At 36.6% G+C, this 10,407-nt stretch overlaps 1 protein-coding gene across 12 annotated transcripts; it reads left to right on the forward strand.

The window, feature by feature from the left end:
* Positions 1 to 219: 219 nt before the first annotated feature.
* Positions 220 to 8,993, forward strand: LOC113858860 (SUPPRESSOR OF ABI3-5). 12 transcript variants are annotated; one of them, XM_027491638.1, is made up of 17 exons: positions 220 to 418; positions 620 to 638; positions 741 to 845; positions 1,061 to 1,101; positions 1,336 to 2,158; positions 2,241 to 2,312; positions 2,413 to 2,505; positions 2,587 to 2,666; positions 2,787 to 2,925; positions 3,145 to 3,232; positions 3,304 to 3,395; positions 3,494 to 3,562; positions 4,014 to 4,193; positions 5,764 to 5,935; positions 6,550 to 7,479; positions 8,065 to 8,243; positions 8,598 to 8,993. In XM_027491638.1, the coding sequence occupies exons 3-17, from the start codon at positions 798 to 800 to the stop codon at positions 8,781 to 8,783; spliced, it is 3,192 nt and encodes a 1,063-aa protein (XP_027347439.1). In that variant the 5' UTR covers positions 220 to 418; positions 620 to 638; positions 741 to 797; the 3' UTR covers positions 8,784 to 8,993. The 12 variants fall into 12 exon arrangements, with proteins under 12 accessions (XP_027347439.1, XP_027347438.1, XP_027347436.1 ...); XM_027491637.1 differs by having other exon boundaries at positions 235 to 418; positions 585 to 845; XM_027491635.1 differs by having other exon boundaries at positions 235 to 418; positions 620 to 845.
* Positions 8,994 to 10,407: the final 1,414 nt, after the last annotated feature.

Raw genomic sequence — 10,407 nt, forward strand, 5'->3', positions numbered from 1 at the left:
ATTTAAAATGTGTTTAAATATTTAAAAATAAAAAAATTATTAAAATATTATAATAAAAGCATAAATATATTTTAAATAAAATCTATTATTATTCATTATTCAAATTTATTTATAAAATTAAATTTATTCTTTTGTAAATTAATTATTTTTCGTAATGTAACAATTAATGATTTGATGTGGATGTAATGTATATATTAATTAAATTAATATTGAAATAGGAAGTTGAGAGAAGAACATGATTCATGAATTATATATTTTATGGGTGCGTTTTGACCTTCATATCAACCCAAGAAAGAGTCCCGGCCATCCACTAGGCCTACTTCATATCACCACATTCATCTCTTCTTCCATCAAAGTGCTCCAACATTGGCTTTCTCACCTGCGAGCGACCTAAACCCTAGATCCGGCACAATCATCGGTAAAAACCCTAATCATCATGTCCTTTGATTTTAACAAAAAGTTCGTTTATTTATCGAATTGAGGTTGTGACTGTTTGGTTGCGATCGATTGGATTTGTTTCAGATGTTAGATTGGTAAATTTTACTTTTTTTTTGTTTGAAATGTTTATTTAATTGTGAAATTAGTTATAGAGCTGATGGGTTTGTTGTGTGGATAAAAGGGGGAGGATTTGGAAGACGGTAATTAATCGATTGCATTGAATTGGAGGAGAGGGCCAAGAAGGTTGAAAAGGGTTGTTGGTTAATGGTGGATAACTGAATCTGTTTGTGCATATATTACAGGGAGAGAAAGGTTTTGAGACAATATTGCTAGAGAGAGGAACGGTGGCCTTGCAAGAAATGGATCCTGGTCGCTATGCACTGCATCAAGGCTGGGATAATAACAGCGTAATTGTGGTTTCCTCCTTAAATAATTCACCTATATGGAATATGGGGATCATTATTCAAAGAAACTACTATTAGGGTTTCAATCTGATTTTTTATCGGAGAATTATGAAAGAAAGCTAGCTGTGGGGGCAGTGAGGATATGGACTCCATTTGCCTAACCTCGTCTCACAATTGATTATTTGTTCCTGACACAACTTCTTCTCTTGCATCCACAGGCTCTTGAGGGTTACGGTGCGGTCCACGAGCCCAATTTCCGGTGAGTGCAACTGCTTGATGCTTATCATCGTCACTACGGTAATATAAGTGCTGTGGGTAAAAGTTTGTGTCCTTTAAGTTTGTTGCTTTTCTCATTATGTTGTACAACTGAGATCTGTTTTTGTTTTGCATATTGTTCGCTTTAGAATTTTAAGGAGAATAAATTTTTTTGATGCTTGGTATCAAATTTTTTTTCCTCTTCTTTCCTCCCATTTTAGCCCCCTTTTTTTTGCAGGGTTGGTGGTTCTTACGACGAAAGGAGATTTATAGATGAAAGATATCCAAGGGATGCTGTTTACCAGAGAAATAATTTCCATCGTGACATTTTGGATAGGGAGGCCTATCTGCCTCCAGGACCTCCTGTTGGCCACTGGAGTCAATCCAAACGTAGGGGTTATGATGAAGATTATCCGCTCGACAGGGAATCTAGACGTTTTCAGAGACCTTATCATGAATCATATAATCAGATGGATGGTTTCAGGGATCGTGAGATTGACACCTACCCAGAATATGATAAGTTTCGGGATGGCTATTCCAGCATCGAAAATTACAGTGACCGAGGATATGACAAACCTGCCAGGTTTGTAGGACATGACCGTGATGATTATGCATATGATGATTATGGGTACAAGTCCCGTGCTTCTCATCATCGTAGGGAGGATAGCCATGAGAGGGATTATGATCATGGTCGGCATAGTTATGATTCTGATTATGAAAGAGGTAGTAGAAGAGATAGTAATTGGAGGCGACGTGAATCACGTGATCGGGAACGAGATAAGAGATGTCTTAGTCGGGAAAGAGACTTGAGTCCACATAGGAGGCATGAGCGTTCGCATTCCCACTCTCGATCACGTTCTCGATCCCGATCCCATTCCCATTCCCATTCCCGTTCACGATCCCAATCTCGTGGATATGATGATCATTCAAGATCTAGGTCCCCTCGAGGTCGAAGCCATGGTCGAAGTTATCGAGAAGACAGCTATGCTGATGGTCGATATGATAAAAGTGAAAGACGTAGGGATCGTGATGATAAACGTCAGCGAGAGCATTATTCTGTGGTATGTGCTGAATATTGGTTTTATGTTTTAGGTGATAATTTTACTATTTCTGGAGAATTTGACTTGAAAGCTATTGGTCTAGGCTCCATCTGCAACTGTTGTTGTGAAAGGTCTTTCACAGAAGACAACTGAAGAAGATCTATACCAAATCCTTGTATGTTGTTTGTTTTGTTGAGCATTATCATTTATTTACCCTGTAGATTTTGATAATCTATTGTTCTTTTTCTTATGGTCATCATCTATGTGATTTGTAGGCGGAATGGGGCCCCCTCCGTCATGTTCGCGTTATAAAGGAGAGAAATTCTGGCATCTCTCGTGGATTTGCTTTTATTGATTTTCCTTCTGTGGTATTTATCATGTCTATGTTTTTATATTATAAAATTTGGTTTCAATAGTGTTATATTGAGTATCTTATATTTATGGATTAGGGAGCTGCACAAGGAATGATGGACAAACTAGGAGATGATGGTCTTGTTGTGGATGGAAGAAAACTTTTCTTTGAATATAGGTATTTTTTTTCCTTATTTACGGCTTTGTTAAGTGTGTGTTTTAATGTTATATCCTAATGCTGCGAAAGCCTTCTCTTACAAGCATCTATATTACCGTTCTGAGTTATATTTTGTTGCAGTAGTAAGCCAACTGGAGGTCCTGGTCCTGATGCAGCTATGAAATCAGGTCATAATCATAAGAGCATTACAGTACCATCTGATTGGATGTGCACTATATGTGGCTACATAAATTTTGCTCGCCGGACTTCCTGCTATCAGGTTCATATTTTCCCTTGCATCATTTTTGTGTTGTAATACGGTAATACCAGTTTACCATTATTATTTTGAATTGTTGTTTTTCTTCATGCTTAATACTTTGAATTATTTTGCCTAAATTAGTTTATGGTAGTCAGCCATTTCTCAATTGAGTTATAAGTATGTATATGTACATATGTGCAGACATTGAATTGGTTCAATGCTTTTTTCTCATTATTACAGTGCAATGAGCCACGAACTGATGATGCTCCTGCAGCAGACATTTCATTATCAAATTCAGCAGCTTTAGGAAAGAAAGGTTTGGAGGCAGGTAAGTAACTCTGGTACCGGACATTGATGATTTATTAATGGTCTGCAATTAACAAGTTTTTGTGCAATCAGGTCCAACCCATGTTTTGGTTGTCCGTGGATTGGATGAAAATGCTGATGAGGAAATGCTCCGCTATGAGTTTTCCAAACATGCCCCAATCAAGGTTGGATAAATCCTTCTACTGTGTTGGGGCTGGCGGTCAGGCAGGGTTCTTCTTTTTTATGTTGCCAATTATGTGCTAAAATGTGTTATTGATTACAGGATCTACGACTTGTGAGAGACAAGTTTACGCATGTCTCAAGGGGATTTGCATTTGTACACTTCTATTCGGTAGGTGCATCTTATGATTGATGATCGAGCAATTCTTGTTGCATATTTTTGTACCCCTTATTTTATGTTTTCTTCTGATGTTTAAAGGTTAATATTTATGCATTTAGAATGCTCATGTCATTTTTGAGTTAAAGGGTGTTTAACCATCATTTTGTGATATCTTGTTCTGTATTTTTTTCTAGTGAGTGAAGACATAGGTTTCCTTTTTTTCTTCCCTGGTGAACATTGTTTGGTTTCTTTGATGGAAATGGCAATTTCCCATATTCAATATATTTTATTGAATCAGTGTTTAAATAAGTTGTTTACCCAAATATGTATGATGCTGTTCATTTTCACTTTGATATTTGATGTTTGTTTTCTTTGAAAAAATAGAAAGGGGGAACTGGCTAGAATAGTTGGTTGTTAAAGTGTTTTTCCGTAGGTGTTGATGTGGTGACATATTTGCGTTTAGGTGGAGGATGCTACCAAAGCTCTTGATGCAACAAATGGAACAACACTTGAGAAGAATGGACAGATTCTAAGAGTGGCATATGCAAAAAGTATCCTAGGCCCTGGATCAGGAACATCAGGAACTTCCCAATCAAGCAGTCTTGCTGCTGCTGCTATTGAGGCTGCAACATTTGCCCAACAGGTGTTTTATATATATATATATATATATATATAATGAATTCTGTATTGTAGTTTATACATGGTTAAGGGCATTCTGTATTTTTGAAGGTGAAAATTGGATTTCAAATGATGTTATGCAAGTTTAGTCATGTTGTCACTTGTATTGTCTGTGGATAATCACTTTACTTCCAACTAACTTACATGACAGCTGAAGTAAAATAGGTTATAACAGTTGTAGATAATGTAGTTAAAGTTGCATGCTGGCTAGTAGAATTGAATGATTCTATGATCTTTGCTTGGCCTTGGCCATGCTGAACCGCATGCAAAATTGCATTTTGGTGAGATCATGCAGGGTTGTCCTGGGAGATCATAAACTCAGTGGAAACTTTTGATCCTGCTGCACCTGAAACCACCAAGGGTGTGAACTCAGGAGTTTAGAGTTTACCTGTGTTCACCCGACTTTATCAAAATCGAGTTTACATATAATTTGACATGATCTCCTTATCTAAGATCTTAAACTGGTAGTTAAAACGAGAGTTTAACAACATGCCTGAAACTTTCAATTTTTAACCCTAAAACCTGTGACCTGGTTTAGCAACACAATTCATTAAACAAGCACCTGAAGCCTAAAATTGAATAGAACCAAATCAGATCCCTAGACACACACCACTCATTTCTGCTACCTACTGCTCATCCACTCATCCCAATTGATTATTTTTGCCCAAATCCTGTTCTGGTCTCTGTGTGAGACGTGACCGACCTGCAGAGCTTTGTTCTGCTAATGTGCAACACTGCTGTTGCTCTCTGCTTTGTTCTTTCTCTCAGTTCTGTCTGGTTGTGGCTGTTTCTGCTTGTTAACTTAAGTTGCTACTTGTTTTATGAATTATGTATGACCTTATAAAATATGAATTTATGTTTTTCTTATTTTATTTTACATGGATATATATGAATTTGTATCCTTGTGTTTTAGTGTTTATATATATATATATGAAGAATTTTGTATGATCTTACAATCCCATGATTTACCATCTTTGGCTCCTTTCCCAATCTTAAGTAGAATCTTGATTTTGACTACCTTGGTTGTAGAGAATCTGAGAGAAAATAGCAGGGGTTCTGCCTTAGGGTAGGCAAGACTTAAACTTGGTTTGAAAATTATATGAAGCATTTATGTCAATTTGAAGAATATGAAGAGTGAATTTTGATTTCCTTAAGCAGGAAAAAAGTGAGGGATTATTGAAGATCAGTTCTTTGACAGTTTTTAAGTAAAAAATTATTGTAAGAAATACAAAACACATTTTTAATCTAATTGGATTTTATTTGGATACAAAGCTTTCATGTTTCTTTCTGTTCGGAGCTGGTTTTCATTTACATGTACAGCACCTAGGCAATTAATTTTCCTGTGAGTTTCACTGTCTCTGTATTTTCTCACTGATTCTATATGATTGTAGAGGGGAACTCCTTGCAAGAGTTATTTCTGATTTGTCATTGAACATGCTACATTATGTATTTCTTGCCAAAGTTGTCCCCTTAAAAAGAGTTCTGATACACTGTTTATTTATCCTAAATATATTTTTCTTCTTTCCAATTTTCAGTATGATTCTGTGGGATGGGCTCCAAAAGAATACAATCCAGATGACAAACAGTCTACTGGTCCAGTGCAAACTGGCACAGAAGTTGGTGCTCCACAATCAGGCTTTGTTTGGGATGAAGCGTCGGGCTATTACTATGATGCTGCTTCTGGGTTTTACTATGATGGAAATACTGGTATGTATCTTGATTGTGTTGGGAAGAAAAGCCTATATCAAGGATTATCTTAAAATTTTCTTGAAAAAACACTTTCGTCTGCTGCATAAGTAATTCTCAAGTTGCTCCAAGATTGTTTAAATTTTTGTCCTGTTATTTGGCCTTTTTCTCTACTGAGCTAAAAGCAAGATTGGAGAATGCATGTTGAAGTGAATTTGTTAGTAACAGACCCCCAATTAAGAATGTTTATGTTAGAAAGAGCAAAGAAAAGGAAGTGGGCTACGACCCAAAGGATTAGAATAGCCAGTTAATATTTGTGACAGTTGTAAATAACTGAATCAATTGAAAATTTCTGAAAAAAACAAGATGAATGTCATGGAGTTCTGTTAGAAGGGAGGGGGAGAAGGCTTCAAAATTATTGCTCATCTCCCTGTTTCATTAGCTTCTGTGTGTCTATGTATGCACTCACACTCGCACTATATATGCTTGCATTGTGCTTTTGTTTATGGTAGCTTGCATGTATTGGCTGAGCCTATCTTTTTTATTGGAATTATGATTTGGATACACTAATATATTTCTCAAAAGTTGTATTCTCAAATGTTTAATTTGATTTTCTACACTGTTGTCAAATGTAGGTCTTTACTATGATGGTAATAATGGGATTTGGTATTCGTATGACCACCAAACTCAGCAGTACATACCTTGCACTGATCAAAATCAGAATAAGACATCCAATAATGAGGCTGAACCTCCTAAGGCATCTGATGGTTCCAGCAGTAAAAAGGTGGTGATTTCTGCACCAGCTACTACTGTTACATCAGCTGAGAAGCCATCTTCGTTGGCAGATGCTGTCCAGGCTGCTGCAACTGCTGCTTTAGCTGCGGAGAAGAAAGAAAAGGAAAAATCAAAGGAAATAAAACTGGCCTCAAAAAGCAGTATTCTGGCAAACAAGAAAAAAATGAACAATGTGTTGACAATGTGGAAGCAGAGGAGCCATGAGGGGCAGGCTACTCGGGTGGCTCTGGAAGACAATCAACCATCTGTTTCAGCTGATGACAGGTCATATTCTTCTGGACATTCTGCAAAGAATAAGCTAAAAAATGAGACTACTATAAGAGAAAGTAATGCTTCAAATCTGGGAATTCACCCAACTACCCAGCTGGCTGCTATTGATTCTCAGGCACAACCACGACCTGTTAGTAATAGTCTTGGGGGAACTGTGATGGGAGTTATAAGGGGCTCAGGAAGAGGGGTTGTTAAATCAGATACCTACTCAGGTTCTGCATCTGTTGCCTCATCTATGTCAAGTTCATCTTCAGCAAACATTGATGCACAGACCATTGCTACTCCCTTTAAAACTGACATATCTGCCCTGGGTTCATATACACCATCTGTGGCTGTTGGAAGTGGCAGAAGAAGGTTTTCAGAAATGCCTCATTCTGGTTCAACTCACAAGGAACAACCTCAAACAACTTACAGGGATCGGGCAGCTGAGAGGAGGAGTTTGTATGGCTCATCATCTTCAGTTGGAAATGACTTGGCTGACCTTGAAATTGGGGATTCAAGTAAGACTACTTAATTAATATTAGGTTTCATTGCTTTTTAGTTCAAGTACTTTCAAAAAATGCTGGGGGTGAAAAGTGTACTTGCTTGACGGTAGTTACTCAGTTTCAAAACATTGTCCCAGTGTTTGAAGATAAGGGTTCTGGGAGTGGATGAAGCTTTAGTTTACATTAGATGTAAGACATAGGTGTGCTACATATATTTTGGGAAATTGTAATTGGTGATGGGAGGGGGGAAGAATTTAATGTCTTTTAAAGGGAAATTGAAGAAATTTTTCATCATAAGGAAATCAAATTTTGTAATTGATGCTTTATTGCTCTTTTTAAATAGTTTAAGTTTAGGTATATAGTTTTGTAAAGTATAACAGAGCTGTGGTTTTTTATTTTTTTCCCTCAAGCCCAAAAGTTACTTTTAAAAGTTTTCTTGTAGGAAGTTGTTGATGCTTGGTATAATATTACTGTAATATTTGAAAGTTATAAATTACCAAATAGTTTGCAAGGCAATAGGTTCACTGGTAAACTAATACCTCCGATATGTGGATTGACATTTTGAGAAAATATTTGTTTCTACCATATGTATCCTTGAAGATCGAGATTTTGCATCAAGGAAAGGTGATCCAATGCCATTCCCTCCTGGGGTTGGTGGAGGACGCATAGTTGGAGATGTCCACATTGATACTTATGAAGTGATTACGGCAGACAAAGCAATTGATGAAAACAATGTTGGTAATCGGATGCTTCGCAACATGGGATGGCAGGAAGGCTTGGTATCGTTTCGTTCCTCTGTTCTACATGTGTTTTTACATTACAATTATTATTTTTATTGAAGGTGCTTGGTAGAACTTGATATCATTTGTTTTTTATTTGCAACAAGTTCCAGTGTTCCGAATTTTCACTTTTCAGGGATATGCTAATGATTTGATCCTGAAATTAGGAAATATTTTCTATATATATATATATATATATATCTTTTTTAATTTTTTTTTCCAATTCAGTTTGGACACAAGAATTGGATGGGATACCCCTGGACATTTGGTGTTCTCTCACAACATATCTGCCGAAGGATTCTGACATTTTCACATTATGGTTGTTTCTTGTATTGTGGATAATTTAATGCACAGGGACTTGGAAAGGATGGAAGTGGAATGATAGAGCCTGTCCAGGCACAAGCCATGGAAAATAGAGCAGGACTTGGGAGTCAACAGAAGAAGTTGGACCCTAGCCTTGAGGTTCAGGCAGGGGATAGTTACAAGATGCTTATTCATAAAAAAGCACTTGCCAGGTTTCGGGAAATGTCAGAGAATTAATGTTTGAGTACAGAATATAGGATTTAGCTGCAAGAATATATTATTTAGGTGTCTTGGGACATACTTCTACTGTAAACACTAGCTTGCCAGGACATAATTTTGAATTTCAGATGTCAACTACTTGAATTTCCGATGATCTTTGTTTTGGTTGAACTTTGACTAGTGTATTGTAATACCATTCAATTTATGTTTTACCTTGATGAGTTGAGCACAAGTGATCTCGTGGATATGGTTTCTTTCATGTAGGCCATTTAATTTGTTTGTTTCCTTTCCTACTTTGGGATTAAAAAAGCCTTCTATTGGCAGTTTTCTGGAGACTTACTGAAAAATTGAAATAAATAATCATAAAACAAATGCTGTCTCAAACATGACCTGGTCTTGCATCTTACGTATTTCTGTTAGAAAGAGTATGATGAACGGTTTGTTGATGGAAGCGACTGGCACTGAAAAAGTAATTAACTTAATATTAGGCTAGAAACAATTTTGGCTTTATGTCCACAATAATTTATTTTATAAAATTTATTGAAATAATATACTTTAAAAACTAATTATTAACATCAATATTGTAATTTAGCAAAACAAAGTAGGGCTTGACATTAGTCGAGTTCAGGTCGAAGCTGAAATGACTCAATTCAAAGGCGTGATGAATATCTTGGTCTTGTTTCTCCAACTTCAATCTTAAGTTCTTTGAGTCGGGAGTTATTCTCTTTTCACTACTACTATCAAAGTTGTTAATTAAATCATCATTCACCCCACCAATAAAAAATTAGGGGAAAAAGAGTGGTGCAAATAGGAGCGACGTAGAGATTCGATTATACTCTTTCTCAATCCCTTTCTTTTTGTTGTGTTCTCTCTTCTTCCACACACGACTATCGTTTCATCAAACTAATTTGATCTAATGGTTACTGTCAAATTTAATAGTGAGAACGATAACCGTTCTTGTGAAGCCAATACATAAATCTTTCATCCTCTTATACCTAAGTTTGAAATGGTTGAAAAAGAAAAAGAAGAAAAAATGGTAATTTGAGTAGTCACCAAACATGCACCTGCTTTAACCCTGTGAGAGAAGTGTAAGGACTGTTCATTGCACATGTACCCCTCCCTATGACAATCCAAAAAAATATAGGCATTTAGTCATTTGGTTTCCGATGGATGAAAATTAAAAGAAATGAAACCGATCACTTCAATTTGATAAACTCTCTTTTTTTCACTTGCCAAAAGCGTCACCCCTTCCGATCCGATTTAGCATCGAACTTTCGGTTTCGTCGGGTTTGTGAGTTGCAAAATTTTGCTCACCCCTAGGTCAGCAAAGGCAAAAGGTGTCATGTACCAAAATGTGACATGTTGATAGTGTGCATGTTGAGCTTGTTTCTCAAGTGCTACATATTTGTTGACATGTGCCGACACCAAGTGTGTTGAGCTACACAAATATGCGTCACACATGTAGTGACAACACGTGACATGCTTGACTATTGGTTTGACCCGATTTGACTTTAAAAGAAGTAACTTATTAGCATGATCACTTTTATTGTACTCATTTTGACCTTTCTTATTGACAAACAAATCCCACACATGTTCGTGGCTTTTTACACAGCTTGACCATCTATTTTAAATGTAAGTGATC

The sequence above is a fragment of the Abrus precatorius genome, unplaced genomic scaffold, assembly GCF_003935025.1.
Source record: "Abrus precatorius isolate BTA unplaced genomic scaffold, Abrus_2018 Scaffold2, whole genome shotgun sequence".
In the NCBI taxonomy this organism is placed as follows: domain Eukaryota; kingdom Viridiplantae; phylum Streptophyta; class Magnoliopsida; order Fabales; family Fabaceae; genus Abrus; species Abrus precatorius.

Bases quoted from the DNA above. Each gene is read 5' to 3' on its own strand.
- LOC113858860 (XM_027491638.1), top strand. From the start codon at position 798: ATGGATCCTGGTCGCTATGCACTGCATCAAGGCTGGGATAATAACAGC. The intron at 846-1,060 runs GTAATTGTGGTT...TTGCATCCACAG, and splicing joins AAGGCTGGGATAATAACAGC to GCTCTTGAGGGTTACGGTGC. The intron at 3,563-4,013 runs GTAGGTGCATCT...ATTTGCGTTTAG, and splicing joins CATTTGTACACTTCTATTCG to GTGGAGGATGCTACCAAAGC.